This window comes from Pseudophryne corroboree, chromosome 2, assembly GCF_028390025.1.
Source record: "Pseudophryne corroboree isolate aPseCor3 chromosome 2, aPseCor3.hap2, whole genome shotgun sequence".
NCBI classification, from domain to species: Eukaryota; Metazoa; Chordata; class Amphibia; order Anura; family Myobatrachidae; genus Pseudophryne; species Pseudophryne corroboree.
In genome coordinates this window covers 624,702,533-624,727,311 of record NC_086445.1, presented here as the reverse complement: position 1 = coordinate 624,727,311, position 24,779 = coordinate 624,702,533, and the positions used below count along the sequence as shown (strand labels likewise).

The following is a 24,779-nucleotide window of genomic DNA, read 5'->3' as shown; positions in this document are numbered from 1 at the left end:
TATAAATAAAATTAATATATATATTATTTTTTTTTATGAAATCAGAGAGTGAGGACTGGTTTTAGCTCATTTGGCCTTTATTCACACACCCCTTCTTTCTACTAGATATCTTTTTTGCACAGCTGTAAATTAAAATATATTAAACCTCATATTTTACCCATTTAACAATTCCACCCTCAAAGATAACATTGCAGAAACAAAAGCATAGACAAGAGAAAAGAGTTGCAAAGTTCTAAGCCTAAACTCAATCAAGATTATAAAAGATCTGACAGAATGCCAAGTACGGATATAACACTCACCTTGAGCACAAAGATCCAAAGTTTCAAGCTCGGTCTTAATCATTTCTTCACTTGATTTCATTTTCCCTTGAGAACTGGCCAGTAGAAAGTCAAATTTACTCATTTTGGGTTTTTCACTCTGGAACTCTCCAAAATCATCAGTATTTCTTAGCTCATGAGCAACATTACTGGCTGAAATGTCATGGGTTTCTCCCAAATCAAGAGAACTAATATCACCAAGGCCACTCACCAATGTGTCATCAATAGCTTTTTCAATGTGCCCTATTGAGCTTGTAATACAAGGGTCCACTGGTGCTGGAACGTCACTAGAAAATGTAGTTACTTTTGATATGGTTGTCATAGTTAGGTTTTCAGTACTTCCAAAAGAAGTCTCTTTCTTTGAGAACACAGTTGTAGAGGAGCGAGCACTGTAATCTGGGCCCAAAAAAAAGTCAGGCTGCTTTTTGTTCATATGTACGGTGTCCTTCTCTGACCAGTCACAAATTGTCAAACTGCTTAGTAGGGAGCAATTGTTGTCATTCGTGCCTTTAAAATCATCTACATGCAAAATGACAAAGAAGAACCCAATTGTAGGATACAGGAAATATTATAACAATTACCACTTTATAAATCATTCAAACATGTTTTCTCTACAACTAATGAACTACATTGTCTTCTAATACGGTTTATCCTTAAAAAAAAAAAAAAATCCACTCACACAGTATGCCAGTTCTGCATACACACATTTTAATTAACTATATACTTAAATTATTAATTAACATTAATTTACCTCTTATTTTATCATGCTGGTAGACTACTGCTTAGTGATCAGCCTACAAGTTTTGGAGAGCTCGAACATAACTTTTTTTTTTACATTTTTTTAGAACAAAAACATTTTGTCTACCACTAAACACAACAAAACGCACAGTTTGAACACAAAACAATGATCAAATAATCAAACTAATTGTATAATAAGATCACACATATCATTAAGCAGTGTTGCCACAGATCTGAAAACAGACCGACTCACTTTTTGCGCCCCCCTGGTGGTAGGCGTGGGATAAAATAATTGAATAGGACCCACTAACTGCTACCATGCAATAAAAGAAGAGGAGGGAGTGTGGGAAGTAGTGAAAGCACAAGGATCAAATAGTTGGTGGGATAAGACAAGACTAAAACACCAACCTTGGTTACAAGTAAAAAACAGGTGGTTCAAGCTCATTGGTATTTTTTGCTATCTGTAACTGAACAAATACATATACATTATATAATAGGATTTTGGTACTTACCGGTAAATCCTTTTCTCCTAGTCCGTAGAGGATGCTGGGGACTCCAAAAGGACCATGGGGTATAGACGTGATCCGCAGGAGCTTGGGCAAACTGAAAAGACTTAAACTGGGTGTAAACTGGCTCCTCCCTCTATGCCCCTCCTCCAGACCTCAGTTATAGGAACTGTGCCCAGGAGAGACGGACATTTCGAGGAAAGGATTTTTGTGTAAACTAAGGGCTACAAACATACCAGCCCACACCACAACCATACCGTACAACCGGAGTAACAGTAAACCAGATAACAGTATGAAATAACAACAGCAACAAGCTGAAAACCAGAAATACACAACCCGTGTCTAAACCACGTTAATAAACAAGAATACACTGAAAGTAACAGTCCGCACTGGGATGGGCGCCCAGCATCCTCTACGGACTAGGAGAAAAGGATTTACCGGTAAGTACCAAAATCCTATATTCTCTTACGTCCTAGAGGATGCTGGGGACTCCAAAAAGACCATGGGGTTTATACCAAAGCTCCAGACCGGGCGGGAGAGTGCGGACGACTCTGCAGCACCGACTGAGCAAACGCAAGGTCCTCATCAGCCAGGGTATCAAACTTATAGAACTTAGCAAAAGTGTTTGAACCCGACCAGGTGGCCGCTCAGCAAAGCTGTAAAGCCGAGACGCCTCAGGCAGCCGCCCAAGACGAGCCCACCTTCCTGGTAGAATGGGCTTTCACTGACTTCGGCACCGGTAGCCCTGCCGAAGAATGAGCCTGCTGAATCGTACAACAAATCCAGCGTGCAATAGTCTGTTTCGAAGCAGGATGAACAATCTTGTTAGAAGCATACAGGACAAACAGCGCCTCAGTTTTCCTGGCAACAGCCGTTCTGGCGATGTAGATCTTCAAAGCTCTCACCACATCCAGAGACTTTGTAACTGCCACAGCATCCGTATCCACCGGCACCACAATAGGTTGGTTAATGTGAAACGAAGACACCACCTTCGGTAAAAATTGTTGACGAGTCCTCAATGCTGCCCTATCTGAATGAAAAATCAAGTATGGGCTCTTATGAGATAAGGCCGCCAACTCAGACACTCGCCTGGCAGACGCCAGTGCCAACAACATGACTACCTTCCAGGTGAGAAACTTCAACTCAACCTTACGCAAAGGTTCAAACCAGGGAGACATGAGAAACTGTAAGACCACGTCAAGATTCCATGGAGCCACAAACGGAGGATTGATATGCAATACTCCTTTCACAAACGTCTGAACCTCAGGAAGGACAGCTAATTCCTTTTGAAAGAAAATAGACAATGCCGAAATCTGCACTTTGATGGAGCCCAATTTAAGGCCTGCATCTACACCTGCCTGCAAAAAGTGGAGGAAACGACCCAAATGAAAATCTTCCGCAGGAGCCATTTTAGTCTCACACCAGGAAACACACTTCTTACAAATACGGTGATAATGTTTCGCCGTAACCTCCTTCCTAGCCTTAATGAGAGTAGGAATGACCTCCCCGGGAATACCCTTACGAGCTAAGATCTGGCGCTCAACTTCCATGCCGTCAAACGCAGCAAGTCTGGAAACACGCACGGACCCTGCAACAACAGGTCCTCTCTTAGAGGAAGCTGCCAAGGATCTTCCACAAGTAATTCCTGAAGATCCGGATACCAGGCCCTTCTTGGCCAATCTGGAACGACGAGAATCGCCTGAACCCTTGCTCGACGAATGATCCCCAGTACCTTTGGAATGAGAGGAAGTGGAGGGAACACATACACCGACTTGAACACCCACGGAGACACCAGGGCGTCCACCGCACTGGCTTGGGGGTCTCTTGACCTGGAACAATACCTCGGGAGCTTCTTGTTGAGACGAGACGCCATCATGTCGATCAACGGAATTCCCCAACGCTTCGTCACCTCCACAAAAACCTCTTGGTGAAGAGCCCACTCTCCCGGATGGAGATTGTGTCTGCTGAGGAAATCTGCTTCCCAGTTGTCCACTCCCGGTAGGAAGACTGCTGACAGGGCGCTCACGTGTTGTTCCGCCCAGCGAAGGATTCTTGTGGCCTCCGCCATTGCCGCTCTGCTCCTTGTTCTGCCTTGACGGTTTATATGTGCCACCGCTGTGATGTTGTCTGACTGTACCAGGACAGATCGACCCTGAAGAAGGCTTCTTGCTTGTAGCAGGCCGTTGTAAATGGCTTTTAGACGCTTCCTGGAGCGACCATCTCCCCTGGAAGTTTCTTCCTTGGGTGACAGCACCCCAGCCCCGGAGACTTGCATCTGTTGCCAGAAGTACCCAGTCCAGGATACCGAAGCGGCGTCCTAGGAGGTGAGAACTTTGTAGCCACCACAGGAGAGAAATTCTGGCTCTGGGAGATAAACTTATCTTCCGGTGAACGTGCAGGTGAGACCCGGACCATTTGCTCAGCAAATTCCACTGAAACACCCGGGCATGAAACCTGCCAAACGGAATGGCTTCGTACGCCGCAACCATTTTCCCCAAAACCAGAGTACAGTGATGGATGGACACACTCTTCGGCCGCAGAAGTTCCCTGACCATCGACTGCAGTTCTAGAGCTTTTTCTTCTGGAAGAAATACTCTCCGTAACTCCGTGTCCAGAATCATGCCCAGAAAAGACAGCCGAGTGGTCGGAATCAACTGAGATTTCGGCAAATTTAGCACCCAACCGTGCTGTCGCAGCACCAACAGAACCACATTTACACTCCTCAGCAACCGTTCCTTGGACCTCGCCTTTATCAGGAGATCGTCCAAGTACGGGATAATTGTAACCCCTTGCCTGCGAAGGAGAACCATCATTTCTGCCATGACCTTGGTGAAAATCCTCGGGCCGTGGAAAGCCCAAACGGCAACGTCTGAAATTGGTAATAAGAATCCTGTACCGCAAACCTTAGGAAAGCTTGATGTGGAGGATATATCGGGACGTGTAAGTAGGCATCCTTTATGTCGACCGACGCCATAAAGTCCCCCCCTTCTAGGCTGGCAATCACCGCTCGAAGAGATTCCATCTTGAGCTTGAAAACCTTCAAGTATGGATTGAGGGACTTTAGGTTCAGAATCGGTCTGACCGAACCTTCCGGTTTCGGCACCACAAAAAGGCTTGAGTAGAACCCCTCCCCCTATTGAGACGGGGGAACGGGAACAATGAACCTCTGATGACACAACTTTTGTATTGCTGCCAGCACCACCTCCCTGTCCGGAAGAGACACTGGCAGGGCCGACATGAAAAACCGGTGAGGGGGCGTCTCCTGAAACTCCAGCCTGTAACCCTGAGATACAATCTCTAGAACCCAAGGATCCAGGCCTGATTGAACCCAGAGCCGACTGAAGAACTGCAGACGGCCCCCCACTGGTTCGGACTCCCCCAGGGAAGCCCCAGCGTCATGCGGTGTACTTGGTAGCGGCAGGGGCGGACTTCTGGTCCTGGGCGCCTGACACTGCAGGCGACTTCTTTCCCCTTCCTCTACCTTTTGAAGCGAGAAAGGACGAACCTTTTCCTCGCCTGTATTTATTCGGACGAAAAGACTTCATCTGCTGATGTGGAGCCTTTTTGTGTTGTGTGGGAACATAGGGAAGAAAAGACGACTTACCCGCAGTCGCGGTAGAAACCAGGTCAGCCAAGCCGTCCCCAAACAAGACATTACCTTTGAAGGGTAAAGCTTCCATAGCTCTCTTGGAATCGGCATCAGCATTCCATTGATGGATCCACATCACCCTCCTGGCCGAAATCTACATGGCATTGGCTCTTGACCCCAAGAGACCAACACCCCTCGCCGCATGCTTCAGGTAATCTGCAGCATCCTTGATATAACCAAGAGTCAAAAGAACAGTATCTTTATCAAGGGTATCCATATCAGCAGCTAAATTCTCAGCCCATTTAGCAATAGCACTACTCACCCATACCGACGCCACAGCAGGTCTGAGCAATGCACCCGTATTAGTGAAAATGGACTTCAGAGACGTCTCCAGCTTACGATCCGCCGGATCCTTGAGAGCTGCAGTGTCAGGAGACGGAAGCGCCACCTTCTTAGACAAATGAGATAAATCTTTATTAACATTTGGAGACGCCTCCCATTTTCCCCAATCAATAGAGGGGAAAGGATACGCCATGTAAATCCTCTTGGGAATCTGCCACCTCTTGTCCGGCGACTCCCAAGCCTTTTCACAAAGAGTATTCATCTCATGAGAGGGGGGAAACTGCACCTCAGGTTTTTTCTCTTTAAACAAGCAAATCATTGTTTCCTGTACGGCAGGTTCCTCAGAAATGCGTAACACATCCTTTATAGCCACAATCATGTACTGAATAGTCTTAACTAATCTTGGATGTAAAGGAGCCTCAGTGAAGTCGACATCGGACTCAGAATCCGTGTCGGTATCAGTATCTACCACTTGAGTAAACGCCCGCTTTATCGACCCCGAAGGGGTCTGTACCTGCGACAAAGCATCCTCCATGGATTTTTTCCACACCTGTGTCTGTGACTCAGATTTATCTAACCTCTTTGACAAAGAAGCCACATTAGAATTAATTGTATTCAACAGTGCAAGTAAATCAGGTGTCGGCTGCACCAACAGAGCCAACTCCAGACCCGCATCTGCCCCCCCAATAACCTTCTCCGGTGAAGAACATTCAGCCTCAGACATGTCGACACAGAGTATCGACCCACCGACACACACACACAATGTCTCAGCCAGGGGACAGGCCCACAAGGAAGCCTGGATAGAGAAATACAGAGGGAGTATGCCAGCTCACACCCCAGCAGCCATATATCCCCCCAACGAATATATGTACCAGCGCTGCCTCAATAACAATAAATCTGCACCACCTACTGTGCCCCCCCCGATAAGCTCCCCGTTACTTTAGTGAAGCTTGTGGAGGTCCCGGACCAGCGTCTCCTACATGCTGCGTGTTAGGAGAAATGGCGCCTGTGAGCCACGCGGCTAAGCTCCGCCCCCTCCCGGCGCGCTTCAGGCACCGAAAAAGCATCTGCCGGCCCTACAGACATCAGTAACATGCTGCCCAGGGCACCCCCCCAGCGCCCTGCCCCCTGTGAGTGCCGATGGAGAAAGTGTGTGTGGGAGCATGGAGCGCAGCGTTACCGCTGCGCTGTACCTGGTTACTGAAGTCTTCTGTTCTTCTCATACTAACCAGACTTCTGTCTTCTGTGAGGGGGGTGACGGCGCGGCTCCGGGAACAAGCAGCTAGGCGCACCAAGTGATCGAACCCTCTGGAGCTAATGGTGTCCAGTAGTCGAGAAGCAGATCCCTTAAACTAAGAAGAAGTAGGTCTGCTTCTCTCCCCTCAGTCCCACGCTGCAGGGAGCCTGTAGCCAGCAGGTCTCCCTGAAAATAAAAAACCTACCAAAAGTATTTTCCAGAGAAACTCAGGAGAGCTCCCCTAGTGAGTGTCCAGTCAGTCCTGGGCACAAAGTCTAACTGAGGTCTGGAGGAGGGGCATAGAGGGAGGAGCCAGTTCACACCCAGTTTAAGTCTTTTCAGTGTGCCCAAGCTCCTGCGGATCAGGTCTATACCCCATGGTCCCTTTGGAGTCCCCAGCATCCTCTAGGACGTAAGAGAAATAAATGTGTGTGTGTGTGTGTGTGTGTGTGTGTGTGTGTGTGTGTGTGTGTGTGTGTGCGCGCGCGCTTAGGCTGGTTTGCGTTCATTGTGAATCCACAAGTTGATGCCTGGAATTTTTCATTAGCATGGAGCAGGTGTGTGGTATTTTATAACAACCAATCAGCAACCTACATGTAAGTTGTACATCGTACGAAGATTACTAGCTAGTGTCAATTTGTAAATCAATTGTAAAAAAAATACTAATATATGTGTGTGTGTGTGTGTGTGTGTGTGTGTGTGTGTGTGTGTGTGTGTGTGTGTGTGTGAAAATGTTTACTTTGCATTAAGTTTACACATCAATCTTTAATTTGACTTCTGGGAATGGAAACTACATGAAAATGTTAGAGGTTTGGTATGATTCTTCTTATAAAATATAACAATGGGACAACCATGCCTATGGTCACATACCAAAATTTACAGTGGGTATCATTTTAATTATAGTCAAAAGGCACATAAAAAAACAGAAATGTTGTTCATCTATTCTATTCAAATGCTGGGACTTAAATGTATGTGTCAAGAGATGCTATTAGCACACAGTATTACAACCAAGTACTACTGGTCATAGAACTACATGGACCAGTCAGAAGGTTGGCTTGAGCCTAAACAGGGATTTCTACACAGCAGAAGGATACCTTGTTCAGAAACAAAGAAAATTCTACATCATCATTTTCCATCAACACCACCTGATGACAAAAAGAGCATCAAGCAAGTGTTCCATGGAAGTTGTTACACAGTCCAAGTGCTTTCTTTGGTAATAAGTTATATTAAGAGAAATGGAATGTGCTTTAAAATTATACTGTATATTTCTATTATCTACTCCTGAAACCCTTTCTAATCGGGAGAAACTAGATGTTCGTGGGACCACCAGAATGGGTTAACGGGTAGCTTGTCACTACTATGTTGGTAGAGTGTAGAGAGGCCAAAGTGCATAGGATCAACAAAAATTGAAACATCTCAAAGACACCCACAAATCAATCTTACATCCACACTCTGCGGAATAACCTTGCAGGTGAACCGATAGTTGGGACTCCTGCTGTAAACGCTAAGGTAATACATACACTGCTGGTTGGTGAATAGAATCTTAAAAGGAGCTGGTATTATATATGGTATTTTTTGGATTTATCTGTACAACGTAAGGTTATGGTTTTCTATTGTCCTTTGCGGTGTGATCTATGAACCTATGGGGTACTCCCGCTCACTATAAACATTTGCCTTTGGAAACGCGTGTCTGGACATAGAGCGATTATAAACCAGATATTATCACAGTGGGTCTGAGGCTTCCCTTGAAGAGTATTGATTAGGATATTGAGTGCATCCTTATTTGAAACCACAGGTGAAAACTAAAATTAATTTAAATAATATAAATGTGTGTAGAAGGCACATTTTATAGGGAAGACTATGTCTTGGGGGAGTGCATAGTGTTCCTCTCCCTGTTAAAAAAGAAAAGAAAAAAAGAAAAGAAAAGAGGTGATGGAAACCAGATCTCTACATATTTTTGTGCTCTTCCAGTTGCACTTTTATAGTGAAGTAAATTTCTGGGCACAATTTGATCAAAGTAATCATTCAAGCACACAAAAGTGACAAGTAAAGAGGACAGTGCTGCTGTCAATTTTAGGGTTCTATTAAGACATAAATGAAAGTAAACTGAGCAATATTTTAAGATAAAAATGGAAAAACTTAATTGATAGCAAGTCTTAATAAAAAAGTGTCCGTAAGTTGTACTTTAAAATGAAAATTCCTCTTTCCATCATTCACATTTTCACATGGGTCTGTAAACCCAAGTGAAGGTTGATTTAAAAGGAGCAGTTCCACTGGCCAAAAAGTGTAAAAGTGTGCAGGCACCTAAAAATTGAGGATGACAAATAGGTACTATTACAGGCATATAGGGGGATATTCAATTGTTTAAAAAGTCAGCTGGGTGTCTGTTTTTCTCCCCTATATAATAGACAGGGAAAAAACAGACACCCAACTGACTTTTCAAACATTTGAATTCCCCCATAGAATGATTACAAAGCCACATATTGTAGCATATTCCCACATGCCATCATGTGTAATGTAAGAAATCGATACATCAAATCCTATTAATTGGAATGACCGTGCATTAAAATGCCCCCTTCCACAAAGATGATGTCACATGGAAGCTATTCCAGCCAGCAATTAAGATCAGGAAACATTGCATGCAGTGTCTTCGGAGGTAATTAACTCATGTGTTAGAAAAGATAGGCGTTGTCCCCTTCAACTTTACACCTACCTACCTACCTGGAAGAAAACTTTCAACATACAAGCACACTTTAAATGTATATGTTTGGCAGTAGTAAATCTGTTGTTCATTGTGCCATAGAGGTTTTCCTAACTCTAACACAGGTTGATTGGTCGTAAAGTTCTGTCAGACCAGGAGTGCACCGGCAGGGCTATTCCCACTCGTGGGTGTCCACGACACCCATAGAGTAGGAACAGAGAGTCCGCAAGGGCCTTTCTGGCTCGACCCGCTGCCAGCATTCTGACGGTCGGGATCCCCATGTTGGTTTACAGACCTCATAGATCCTGGCCGCCGGTATTCCATCCCCACACCTTTAGAAGCATACATATTTTATACTGTAGTACACAATACATAGATTTATTCTATTCTAAAATGTGAACATATAGCAGCACATTTATGAGATTTGAGTAGAATGTTGGCGCCCAATAAATTTCTAGATTTGGGGTCTTTCTGGATTTCAAAGCATTGTGTCTAAAGTATAGTAAAAAGTCCCTGAATTTGCACCTCTCGTTTAATAGTTTCACAGACAGTAGGGAGAAGTGTATATTTTATATATCCTACAGGTGTCTTGACCTTTTTGGATAACAGATTCTGGATAATGTATTCCATGGGATACAGTTATGTGACCAGCAGTCAGGAGACAGCCAGTGACAATACCGACCCCAGGAACCCGTATTCCATAACTGTATATCACCTTCATAATGTAAAAATAATGTACTAAAATATACCAAACTATATTCAAACTATATATATATATATATATATATATATATATATATATATATATATATATAACAAAAAAGACAAAAGAAGAGGGGGCGCTCCATAGTGCATAAAAGTTTTAATTCAAACAGACAGATAAAAGACTGTGAACTCCAGAGAGATGTGACTCGTACCAGAGAATAAAACACTGTGGGCTGGTTACCACACGACATATAATGTTACCATCCAGGCAATACTCGTCCCGCAGTTTAACGACTCTCCAGAGCAGACCATATGAAGCTGCCAGCCGGAAAAGATGTTTTAGCTTCACACGGACCCGCCGTGTGTGTGAGCTGCTGCACTGGATCGCATAGACACAGTAAAGGATTGCCGGAGGTGCAGATAGAGAGCGTGCTGTCAGATCACACCCTTATCTGACAGCGCGCTCTCTATCTGCACCTCCAGCAATCCTTTACTGTGTCTAAGCGATCCAGTGCAGCAGCTCACACACACGGCGGGTCCGTGTGAAGCTAAAACATCTTTTCCGGCTGGCAGCTTCATATGGTCTGCTCTGGAGAGTCGTTAAACTGCGGGACGAGTATTGCCTGGATGGTAACATTATATGTCGTGTGGTAACCAGCCCACAGTGTTTTATTCTCTGGTACGAGTCACATCTCTCTGGAGTTTACAGTCTTTTATCTGTCTGTTTGAATTAAAACTTCTATGCACTATGGAGCGCCCCCTCTTCTTTTGTCTTTTTTGTTAGAAATTACACCCATGAATCCTGGGTTTCTGGAGTTGGAGTAGGGGAGCAGCGGCCCTGATATACGTGGTTATAAGTGCAGACTCCCTACAGATCATCTGTTAGCTTTGCTGGACTATCTATACACAAGTACACTGGCGCTTTCACTATTTGTTTTATATATATATATATATATATATATATATATATATATATATACACACACACATATACATATATACACATACATATATACACACACACTCAGACACGCACACATACACACACATATTTAAATAAAATACCTATATCTACAGTATCTATAGGAAGTATGCATACTCATCATTTACTTACAATTATAAATGGGTGATCTAAGCTAATGGACTGCCCTGAGTTATACGCACACCAGCATTTGTTGTTCTAAATAACTGAGTGAGTGCGGATCTATAAGTGGACTATCTATCTATCTATCTATCTATCTATCAAACTGTGAAATAAAATAACTATACTAAATTAATTACATGCATAGTTGTTAGTTAAAAGCAAAGCTATCAAAATATTACAGACTGTGGGGCGGGAATTCAATTGATATTGCCCTCTGAACTCCCATCTAAAGTGATGGGAGATTGAAGGGGTGATATTCAATTGATGCCACTTATCGCGCCCATTCGTGTCGGGTCTAGCAGCTAAACCCAACTAAACTGATTGGCGAGGAAATTCCAGTTTGAGCGCTCAAACGGGTTACTTTTCGTGCATCTCTGGTGGGTGAGAGCTGAAATGCTGGCGCCGGCAGCCACTTGTGCTAACAGTAAGTTTTTGGCCTTCCTCCTTAGTCCTGAGTTAATAGACATGTTAACCATTAAGGGGGGTAATCAATTAGCAGCTGTAGATTACCGTGTGTTAATTGATCCTCCAAGGCTATCCAATTTCCCCTGAAGCCAGCAGTAATAAGGGATTTATTTTCACCTGCCTCGGCAGGTAACTTGGGGTTTAAAGTGTACCACAACAACGCTAACACCCGTTAACCCAGTACTATAACGGGTGTTAACAAGGCAATGGGGGGAATTCAGGAATCCATCTGAATAGCGCTGGATGTTAAAGCCCAAGGCTACCTCCCATTTTTACAGCGGGTAATTGAATTCCCCCCTAAGTATGAGCCAGCCTAGATGGACAGTGCTAACATTTTTCAATATATTTATACTGATGTAGTGGAACAAATAAAAACACCAGCAGAACACTCCAGGTAGCATAATATATATTGCAATTTATTTATAAACCAGAAAAAATACACACAGTAGAAGTGAAAGAAATGATGAAAGTAATGGGGAACCAGGGCTCCACCTACAGCATACTGTTAGTTTATAGTGAGCAAAAGCCACCAATGCTCTTTCTTTTAATCCAGAATAAACAATTTTAAAAACCAAAAACTAGGGAGAACAAGACAAAGCCGCAAAATTACAGAAATTGCCTTTTTCCTTTGACAGAATAAAAAACAAGACAAATAGTGTTGGCACACCAACAGAAAAAAATACAGAACATTATTATTAAATAAATAAAACATATAAAAATGCTCCATAAATACAACAGTTCAATGGCATTTCCACCTACTTATTGTAGGAATAAATTGCCCATAGAATAGAGTCTAATACAATGCAAGAAAATGATAAACGCATATCATTGTAAATCATAACTCATTAATACAAACCACGAGTCCAACACAGTGGAGGAAACAAACAAACAAAAAACACTATATGAGTAGCCAAAGGCACCAAAGACAAGAAAATAAATGGTTGACATGGTACCCGTAAACAAAAAAGCATCATGGAGAAAGAAATTGCCAACATGGAATATTAAATAAGTGTGCAAAACGAAATAAACCATAATCAACAAAAATAAGGATAAAGCTATACAGGAAAGCATGGTGAAAATGGACGCGCAGTTAAGACACTAGACAGCTTTTACCAGTATAATGTTAACTCTACTTGTAATAAGCATATAACACACCAGTAATGTTAATAATACATTTTATGTTAAAAATAAATAATACTAGTTCTGATCACATTCCTACAATTTCACTAGAAAAATATGCATATTATAAAGAATAATGCATACCCTACTGTATATTATTACAGATACTGGAAGTCACTTGAAATTTCTGTAATTTGTATAAAGCACTCCCACAGATTTTATATAGCCACAGAACTGTTCCGTGACATCAAATAATCCCTATAATTTTACAGCAGGAGGTGCATTAATCCATGTATACAATAGATAGCATAATAAATACCAACTCTTCAGAAGGCAAATAAGGTAATTGGAAATTCAACAGTTTATTACATGCAAGTAACATAATAGCAAAAGATACGTAAATGTTTAAGCACAAACCTTAGAACAAGTGTTGTGACATTAGATAATTTTATTTGAATTATTATAGTCACTTCTCAAATCAAAACACAGCTAAAAAGTGTGTACAGTGTACAAACTGTTTAAAGGCAATTTTCTGTTGCACAAACAAATAAAAATGAAATGAAAAGGCCTTTGATAAGAGAAGATGTAAAGGGGCCTTTCTATTCTCCTTGTGGCAGTCAAGCCTAGGCCAGCAAATAAAACCCACATCAGACTAAAGTAGAATAAATGCAGCATCTGAATGGGAAGGAGAAGATGCCAAAGAAAAACAGTTTGTTACATAACGCTATATACTAATGGGGTGAAGGGAGGGGGAGTGGCACTGTATAAATAGGGAGGCATTCAATATCCCGGCTGTCAGGATCCTGGCACTCAGCATATTGGCGCCGGGATACCAACCGCCAGGATACAAACACCTATTCCCCCCACTTGGGGTGTCCACGACACCTCTGGAGGGAGAATAAATAGCATGGCGTTCACAGCGCGCCACTGTGCCTGCAGCTTGGCAAGTGCAGTGTGCCCGCATCTTGGCACCCAGCATCTTGCAGTTTGGTTTATGACCATCGGAATGACGGGCGCCAGTATTTCGATACCAACCCGTATAAATATAATATATAAATAAATGCCTGGTGAAGGGCAGACACCCCATTACAGGCACGTAAATACTGCACATTACCATTTGGCATTTTGGATCAAACAGTCTCCTCATCCCAAAATGCAGGAGGACACAGAGGAATTAAAGGAGTAGTCTATATATATATATATATACACGTAATACAAGTATCAAGAGCCAAGAGTCTGACTTAAACAAAGAAAAGCAAAAATGATAATACTTTTCAAACATACAGGTAACGTAATGAGAGGAGATCATTATTGTGCAAAACAAAACAATGTAGGACTTCCAGAATAGTAGCTGGGAAAATAACACTGCACAATGTCACTACTACGTAGTGATATCTTTTTAGAAAAGGACTTGCAATTAAAGATGAGCGAACTCTAGCTTGAAAGAACAAGACTGTAAACAATGGGAGTCTATGGCTAAAAAAACAAAACAATCCCATATAGAAAATATATATATTTTTTAAACATGTTAAATAACTTTCATGCATGCATCTATAATGTGTCTTAGCTATCTTGCTATAAATCATTTCCTTTTTAAAATCTCTCTCCTTGATTGCCAAAATAGCTGCCAGACACATCATCAGGACATGTAATAACATTGCAGGGAGGATATCATGGCTCAGACAGAGCTCAGAGGGGTTTTTCAAAGCCTCTCTGTCCACTACATCATGTCACTGTGGTTGCCATCGTAGTTCAGCATAATAAATCACTACCAGCAACATCAAAACATCATCACAGTGATTTATGCTATAGAAACAAAAAAGAACCACACTGATTTTTTTTTCTTCCAATTGATCGCTTTTTAAAAAGGTTCTATCAATTAATTATAACATGAAAAACACAGTCACAGCCCTGCCCTGATGTACAATATTGTCATTCATGGTATTGTGCAGCAAGGATTGAGGTTGTGACATTCTGTGAATCGTGTCATTGAGCTCTTCAGAAGTCGGAGGATTGGGAGACTGGTATACTCTCTTTGGAGTCTGAAAGAGTTCAGTAAAACTCAGGAGCGTCCTCAACATTTATGGTGAATAGGCAAGTATGGTTTAGAAATATTTGTGTAGCACTTGTGATCATATCTCATACCTTTATTTCCAACAGAGGCAGTGCACCAACAGACAAACTAAAAGACTGTATTTCATTTTTGTATCATGTGATCATTGGGCCAAATACTGCCTCAGAGCCACCATATTATATTGAAATCACTAGGTGTTTTGCTCAGCCCTTCATATAGGAACTTAGGGTTAATCTGATTAATTGAAATACCTGAACAGCAACTTAGTAGCAAAATGTAAAGTAGAGTGTTATTTGATGAACTTGCCATGAGCCTGCATTAGCAAAGTACTATACTTATGACATAAAAGGAACATTATATGGATACATTCCTCATAAACATTTTTTTTTTGAACAATAAAAACAAGGGTTTACTGCTGGGTATACAAGATCAGATAAAATGCCTGTCAAACTGACAGACTTGTTATCGCCAGCCTCTAACCCAGTAGCTCTTGTGGACATACAGTACACTGTGAGAAATGACACAGTAAATGTGGCCACATTATCTGGGTTCCTTCACAGGGAAGGAGACATTTCCCAGTTCCTCCACTGTGAGGGAACAGGGATAATGTCCATCAGCCGGCTTTGTTTAAACTGTATTTCGAACACAGAGCCTTTTTTAAGGGATAGTATGCGGGATCCTGAGCACTTAGGATGCCGGCAGTCAGAATACCGACAGCAGAATCCTGACGCTCGGGATCCTGACACCTACTAGGCAAGTATTGTATGCTACTACTAATGCTCAACTTGAACCTAAACCCCTCCCCCCAGCAGCCTAACCCTCCTTGGTGGTGCCTAACCCTAAACCACCCACCCTGCAGCCTAACCGTAACATTCCCCCCACAGCCTAAACCTAATCTGCCCCACTCGCGGCTCACCTCTCAGCTGTCCCAACACACTTAAATACAGGATCCCGGAGCCAGCATTGCGATCCAGCGTTGGTATTCCGAGCAGTGTCAGGATTCCAGTGTCACTTTTCTGACTGCTGGAATGCTGACAAGAGCCCTTATTTAATAACGTGGTGCAATGTGCACAATCCGATGATGTATTTCATTTTCTTATATCCCTTTTCCATGACCTGAGATTTGGAACACCCAAACCGGGTTAGACCTGGAACAAACCCATTTCCACTGCGGCTCAGACTTGGATTATTCCTGCATCATAGCCCTTTACACTACACACATGTGCAATAATCTTGTTGGGACCACCAGGGTGTGGCCTTGCTCCTGTTAGGCCATGCCCCCATGTTGATAGCACTCCACGTCACACTGGGAGCGAGCTCAGCACTCTGGCAGCTGATGGTCTGTCCACAGCCTCCGTCTCTGAGGCTCATTCAGGTGCTTTTAGATTAGCTATAACTGCAGCTTGTGACAGCACTGTATGGTGATGCAGCAGGAGGCATCTATCACAAGCAGACGCCTCCTACTGCACTAGTGATACGACCTGCATCCTAGGATGCAGCATCGGATCAGTCACCATCGGATGGCTTATGGTACCAATGGTGCAGCGCAAGCCACCCATCACAGAGGTCAGGAAATCTCAGTGCTACCACAGTAATCCATTACCTCTCCCCACCCTCAAAACGGCGGCAAGACGCATATGTTTTCACAAATGAAGGCTGTTGCCGCCCTAAAAATAGCTGTCTGATGCCGGGCTGTGTCTGTTGGCACAGGGACTGTTTGTACATGCGCAGAACGGGCCCTCCTCATGTGCAAAGTATCCAAAACTGGTACTTTGCGGCGATGGTCGCACGTGCAACCGCACCTGAATGACCTTCTCTGTGCACTGAATGGACGTCGCATACACGTGCACTGCATCCATGTACTGCCCGTTTACACTGAGCCTTACCCAGTTTCTTCCTGAGAAAAACTCTGCTTGCTGTTTCTACTGCAGAAAACCTGGGATCAAATGCAATAACCCGGGATTTTCATGTCAGTGGAAAAGGGGAATAAGATGCACTTATAAAAGTGACAGATTCCAATTGGTTACCATGCGTTTCTTTTTAACGCATCTTGTGTGGCAATATTATAAACTAAAGGGTTTTCTTTTTGGATGAAATAGAGGTGCTCCTCTAGGTAATAAGGGAGATGCACAAATACAGTATATGCATGGTTTTTAATTTAGATGATCTATATGGCCTAATCAATAATGATTTAATGTCTGGTCACGTGTTTTATGCACCTTTTTTATTATTTTATACAAGTGCCCTTTCTTAATGTGTGATTATTTGTTATTCAAAAAAGATTTGTGATATTTAGTCTGTAGTGGTGGCTCAGATATATTTACTTATTGGCAATATAGAAAAAAAAGTTAGTTAGTTTAGAGGTTCACTGCAAAATAAGTGCTGCTATTTTTATTATTTCTTAGGCTACTATGAGTTACCAGACACTTGTACATACTGCTCCAAGTTATAGAGCAACAATCCCACATAGGGTTTTCCCACATAAGAGCAAATACCAAAATACTCAGTTTACCACAGCCTAAAATGGAAATGCTGCTTTATATAAGACTACAATTTAGCCATAGGAGGAATTACTTCACAGATGGTTGATAATGTTTTCAGAAAGATTAGTAATACTGTTTCAGGCATGTCAAGAGCAGATATTTTTTTCCATTTATCCATTTACATACGATGATATGTCACCGGCATCTAAGAGTGACATTTACTTTTACTTCAGCTGAGGTAAACAACTTATTAACAATTAGTACTCAAAGACATGGGGCCGGATGAAATGATGCCTGGATGCCAGATAATCTTGGACGTTTTTTTAAAAGGGACAATAACTTACAAAGCAAAATCATGAGCCCACGATGTTTCATGTATGAAATAAATGATACTTACAGGTCATATATGGAGAAACAAAAAAAAGTGAAAAGCAATTACACTTATGAGTATATTTCTCCTTTAAGCTATATACTAAAGTACCCTGTGCTGCTCTCTGCATTTGAAACTCACAGATACAACATGCTAATTAAATATAATCTAAGGAGTTATATTAAACCATTGCACAAATAAATCCTTCACTGTTTTCCACAAAAACAGAGCTGAAAAAGTAACACTGCAAGCTCACAAACATGTAGCATATCATTTTCTACACCTGTCACATCTTTACCAAAGTAATCTAACCAGTTCCTCACCTGCAGCAGGTGGATGCTGACCACTACCCGTTGGCAAATCCAGAGAACTATCAGACATAACATGCTTCAATTCCTCGCCCATATCTGGCAACTTCATGTCAAATTGGATGGAAAGAGCATCTTCTGAGTCTTCTTTTCCAAAACTGCTACCACCAATGGAAGGAAGATCCAAGGATTTAATGGACAAAGAGTCCTCTTTGGCTTGTTTTAGAGCAGCAAACTTATCCACAAATGATTTCTCTGAACTGTTCTCTGCAGTGTTGAATTTGTCATACTGGAAAGTAAAGTCATTGTTTTTTGTGACATTGGTAGTATCTTTAGGTTCATCAAACCCTGTGGAAGATGTTGTTTCCAGAGAAAGTTGTTCAAATAATTCATACTTGTTAACTGATGCAGAGGATGTAGGTTGAATATTCTGGGTAACCGTAGTAGATAGTATTAAGTCAACAGTGCTGGATTCCTGCTTGAAAGCATCAGAATTTTGTCCAACAGAACTGATATTACTCGTCATAAAATCGGCAAAGTCAATTTGACCATTAACAGTAGTGTTGGTTGATAGCCCAAAGAGTGTAAAGTCTCCAAAGTCATCAAGTATTGAAGAATTTTTAGCAGGAGCAGCTGAAACAGGGACATATGAAGATGCTGATAACAATGGTGATGGAGATGATAATGAAAGTGGGGGAACAGATAAGGATACAGGTTTGGATGTATGAAATGTCTTTGGGAAGGCATGACCTGTTATAGAAGTAAAAGAATCAAGATTCGATGAAGGCTTTAATTGAGTTGGTGATTTCTGTAGAGGAGGGCCAATAGGAAATGTGAGAGTTGATTGGGTTTCTCTCAGTGGAGTATCTAGAGGAGATATACTGTCAGCAGTTTTAAAGTCTGTGAAACCATCATCTCCTCCAGAAGATTTGAAGTCTGCAAAAACGTCACCTAAAGATTTTTGAAAAAGAGAAAACGCTCAGTTATATTTCATACTCGTAGCATTGTTAATCGGATTTACCAATACATATTTTAAATTATAAACAGCTGAATGCGTAATTTTGTAGGCAAGCTAGGTGTCAAAGGATATTAACCGGCAAAAAAGTGAAATTCACTTGGATATTAAAATACTACCATTATTGCAAGCGTAGACTTGCATTATTTCTTTCCTCCATAGTGAGCAGTTTTTAGAAGAAAGGGAGACATACATAGACCAGGGAAACAGTGTGCCTTGGCATCTCTGTTCCCAGAGGCTTCTTCTATTACTATTATATTTAAATAGGAAGTCGTTAGCAACCTCAGAAAGGTTTGCACAGGTAATACATTTAAAAAAAAAAGGAATTTACAGTTATCATTTCCTTAACTAATCTACTGCATTGTTGATAATTATTTTGATGTGCAATTTTTTTATTAATTTTAGCACACATAATGCTTGAAGGCTAAGGGGTATATGCAATTGCGGTCGAATTCCCGAAATTGTCGAATTTCGGGAATTTTTCGCCAAAAAAAATAAATCGCCAATGCAATTCAGTGCTTTCCGTCAAAAAAACGGACTTTCAAAATTCGACTTTTTGAAATTCGACTTTTGTCAAATTCGACTTTTCTGCAATGATACAAGTGCTGCAATTCGACCAAAGTGTATTCAATTCAAGTTTGGAAATTCGACAACAGTGCTTTTAGACAGTAAATTCGTCATTTTCAATCCGCCACACTTTGGAGGGTGAAACCAATAAAAAAAATTTAAAACATGTTTTTTTTGTGGGTTTTTTTCTTGGTAATATCAGATCTATTTATATTAGAAGGGATTAGGTACTAGGTTTGTCTTTTTTGGAGGCACAAGTATTATTTATATAATTTTTAAAAATAATATATATATATATTTTTTTTTTTTTTTTTTATAGATGGAATGGTAAAATCCCGGAAAAAAAATGGCGTGGGGTCCCCCCTCCAAAGCATAACCAGCCTCTGGCTCTTCGAGCTGGTCCTGGTTCTAAAAATGCGGGGGAAAAATTGACAGGGGATCCCCCGTATTTTTAAAACCAGCACCGGGCTCTGCGCCTGGTGCAAAAAATACGGGGGACAAAAAGAGTAGGGGTCCCCCGTATTTTTCACACCAGCATCGGGCTCCACTAGCTGGACAGATAATGCCACAGCCGGAGGTCACTTTTATACAGTGCCCTGCGGCCGTGGCATTAAATATCCAACTAGTCACCCCTGGCCGGGGTACCCTGGGGGAGTGGGGACCCCTTCAATCAAGGGGTCCCCCCCCCCAGCCACCCAAGGGCCAGGGGTGAAGCCCGAGGCTGTCCCCCCCATCCAAGGGCTGCGGATGGGAGGCTGATAGCCTTGGTAAAATTAGAGAATATTGTTTTTTTCCAGAAGAACTACAAGTCCCAGCAAGCCTCCCCCGCAAGCGGGTACTTGGAGAACCACAAGTACCAGCATGCGGGAGAAAAACGGGCCCGCTGGTACCTGTAGTTCTACTGGAAAAAAAATACCCAAATAAAAACAGGAGACAGACACCGTGAAAGTAAAACTTTATTTCATACGTCGACACACATACTTACCTATGTTCACACGCCGACATCGGTCCTCTTCTCCAAGTAGAATCCAGGGGTACCTGAAAAGAAAAGATAAATATACTCACCTCAACCATGGTCCAGAGATAAATCCACGTACTTGTTAAAAAAAACAAACCGGACACCCGTACCACACGGACTGAAAGGGGTCCCATGTTGACACATGGGACCCCTTTCCCCGAATGCAGAGAGACCTCTCCGTGACAGCTGTCACAGAAAGGTCTCTTAAGCCAATCAGGAAGCGCTACTTCGTGGCGCTCACCTGATTGGCTGTGCGCTGTCTGAGCATCGCACAGCGCCCTCCATTATATTCAATGGTGGGAACTTTGCGGCTAGCGGTGGGGTCACCCGCCGGTCAGCGGCTGACCGCGGGTAACCCCCCGCAGACGGCAAAGTTCCCACCATTGCAAGTAATGGAGCGAGCTGTGCGATGCGCTGTCACAGCACAGACAGCGCACAGCCAATCAGGTGAGCGCCATGTAGTAGCGCTTCCTGATTGGCTGAAGGGACCTCAGTGACAGGAGTCACGTGGGGTCCCGGCTCATTCGGGGAAAGGGGTCTCATGTGTCAATATGGGACCCCTTTCAGTCCGCTGGCACGGGTCTTTGCGTTTTTTTTATTTTGCCAAGTACCTGGATAATACTCTGGACGTGGATGTATCTCTGGACGCTGGAAGGTGAGTATAATTTTTTAACAGGTACCCTCGGATCGTCGGAGACTGTGGCAGTCGGCGTGTCAACATAGGTAAGTATGTGTGTGTCGGCAGTATGTAATAAAGTTGCACTTGTCACGGTGTGTGTGTCCTGTTTTTATTTGGGTATTTTTTTTCCAGTAGTACTACAGGTACCAGCGGGCCCGTTTCTCTCCCGCATGCTGGTACTTGTGGTTCTCCAAGTACCAGCTTGCGGGGAGGCTTGCTGGGACTTGTAGTACTACTGGGAAAAACAATATTCTGACATTTTTCTCAAGGCTATCAGCCTCCCATCCGCAGCCCTTGGATGGGGGGGGGGGGGGGGGGGACGACAGCCTCGGGCTTCACCCCCCTGGCCCTTGGGTGGCTGGGGGGGGGACCCCTTGATTGAAGGGGTCCCCACTCCCCCAGGGTACCCCGGCCAGGGGTGACTAGTTGGACATTTAATGCCATGGCCGCAGGGCACTGTATAAAAGTGACCCCCGGCTGTGGCATTATCTGTCCAGCTAGTGGAGCCCGATGCTGGTGTAAAAAATACGGGGAACCCCTACTCTTTTTGTCCCCCGTATTTTTTGCACCAGGCGCAGAGCCCGGTGCTGGTTTTAAAAATACGGGGGATCCTCTGTCAAATTTTCCCCCGCATTTTTAGAACCAGGACCAGCTCGAAGAGCCCGAGGCTGGTTATGCTTTGGAGAGGGGACCCCACGCCATTTTTTACCGGGTTTTTCCCGTTTTTTTAATTCGCTGCAAAATCCGGCAAATCGGCCCGTTTTTCGCCCGCGGGAATGTCGAATCCGTTTTTTATTGAATATGGTGAATTCCGGCAGCCACCTGCCGGAATTCACCTGTCGAATTGTGTCGAATTAAAAAAACGGCGATAATTTGCCGCGATTCGCCCGGGATTGCATATACCCCTAAGGGGTAAATTTACTAAAGGTCAATATTAATTGATCTAGATCGGATTTCAAATACATCACCATCGATGGTGATGTGTTTCAGGATCTAATCTGCACATTTACAGGTTGAGTACCCCATATCCAAATATTCCGAAATACGGAATTTTTTGAGTGAGATAGTGAAACCTTTGTTTTCTGATGGCTCAATGTACACAAACTTTGTTTAATACACAACGTTATTAAAAATATTGTATTGAATGACATTCAGGCTGTGTGTATAAGGTGTACATGAAACATAAATGAATTGTGTGAATGTACATAAACTGTTTAATACACAAAGTTCTTAAAATTTTTGGCTAAAATTACCTTCAGGCTGTGTGTATAACGTGTATATGAAACAAATACATTCTGTGCTTAGACTTTGGTCCCATCACCATGATATCTCATTATTGTATGCAATTATTCCAAAATACGGAAAAATCCGATATCCAAAATACTTCTGGTCCCAAGCATTTTGGATAAGGGATACTCTACCTGTATTAGCATTTAAAAAGCAATATCAAAAATAGTCTTAATAAATGTGTGATTCCGTCCCCGAAACACAACATATATGTTATTCGATTAAGTTTGATTTCAAATCTATCTAAAATGATTGAAATCGACCTTTAGTAAATTTATCCCCTTCATTTTAAAAGACAATTTTCTGTCAACTGAATACGGTTGTTAAAGACTGCATGCAGGGGCTAATTCAGACCTGATCGCTGCTATGCGTTTTCGCACAGCAGGCCATCAGGTCTAAACTGCGCATGCGCCGCAGTGCGCATGTGCATGCCAGAGATGCATCAGCATTGATTGACAGGCAGAGGCGGTCGCTGGGTGGGTGGTGGCGGGCCAGCGGCGTTTGGTTGCCATTTTGGGGTCGCGGCCCGGGTAACACAGGCGTGCTCAGACCATGTGGGGGACAGGCTGTGGTGGCTGCGTTACGTCACACGCAGCCGCTGCAACCTGGGATGCGGCGAAAAGTCACCTGCTAGGTAGGGACTTACTCGCCGGGTGCACTAGCATCGCTGCTGTGCGATGCTATCGCACTCATGCAGCAGGGGGAGGGCCAGACATGCGGGACGGACTAACCATGTGCTGGGCGTCCCCTCACACGTCAGGGTGGCTGATCGTAGCCGTGGAGCTACGATCAAGTCTGAATTAGCCCCTCAGTCCAACTTGTGGACTTAAAGATAACCTTTGGTACATAAATCACCGCTGTAGTTGTGTATTCCAGTTGAACATATAGGGGCAGATGTATTAAGCCTGGAGAAGTGATAAAAAAAAAGTGATAAGTGGAAGGTGATAACGCTCCAGCCAATCAGTACAGGTTTGAAAAAATAAGATTTTACTTACCGGTAAATCTATTTCTCGTAGTCCGTAGTGGATGCTGGGGACTCCGTAAGGACCATGGGGAATAGACGGGCTCCGCAGGAGACATGGGCACTTTAAGAAAGAATATAGATTCTGGTGTGCTCTGGCTCCTCCCTCTATGTCCCTCCTCCAGACCTCAGTTAGAGAAACTGTGCCCAAGAGCGGACAGTACAAGGAAAGGATTTTGGGAATCCAGGGTAAGACTCATACCAGCCACACCAATCACACTGTATAACTTGTGATAACTTTACCCAGTTAACAGTATGAATAATCACAGAGCATCAGATAAACCCTGATGCAACTATAACATAACCCTTATTTAAGCAATAACTATATACAAGCATTGCAGAAGAAGTCCGCACTTGGGACGGGCGCCCAGCATCCACTACGGTCTACGAGAAATAGATTTACCGGTGAGTAAAATCTTATTTTCTCTAACGTCCTAGTGGATGCTGGGGACTCCGTAAGGACCATGGGGATTATACCAAAGCTCCCAAACGGGCGGGAGAGTGCGAATGACTCTGCAGCACCAAATGAGCAACACAAGGTCCTCCTCAGCCAGGGTATCAAACTTGTAGAACTTTGCAAAGGTGTTTGAACCTGACCAAGTAGCCACTCGGCAAAGCTGTAATGCAGAGACCCCTCGGGCAGCCGCCCAAGAAGAGCCCACCTTTCTTGTGGAATGGGCCTTAACCGATTTAGGCAGCGGCAACCCAGTCGCAGAATGAGCCTGCTGAATCGTGTTACAGATCCAGCGAGCAATAGTTTGCTTTGAAGCAGGCGCCCCAAGCTTGTTGGAAGCATACAGGATAAACAAAGATTCTGTTTTCCTGACCTTAGCCGTTCTGGCTACATAAACCTTCAAAGCCCTGACCACATCCAGTGACTCGGAATCCTCCAAGTCAGTAGTAGTCACAGGCACCACAATAGGTTGGTTTATATGAAAGGATGAAACCACTTTCGGCAGAAATTGTGGGCGGGTCCGCAATTCTGCTCTATCCGCATGGAAAACCAGATAAGGGCTTTTATGTGACAAAGCCGTCAATTCTGACACACGCCTAGCCGAAGCCAAGGCTAATAGCATGACCACCTTCCACGTGAG

At 43.1% G+C, this 24,779-nt stretch overlaps 1 protein-coding gene across 1 annotated transcript in view; it reads right to left on the bottom strand.

Moving 5' to 3' along the window:
* Positions 1–24,779, bottom strand: part of SYNRG (synergin gamma) — a 321,615-nt gene that overhangs the window by 104,007 nt on the left and 192,829 nt on the right. The window contains exons 12-13 of the mRNA XM_063954829.1: positions 18,114–19,049; positions 300–836 (exon numbers count right to left, since the gene is read on the bottom strand). Coding sequence (XP_063810899.1) covers positions 300–836; positions 18,114–19,049 — 1,473 coding nt within the window. The remainder of the gene's footprint in view (positions 1–299; positions 837–18,113; positions 19,050–24,779) is intronic.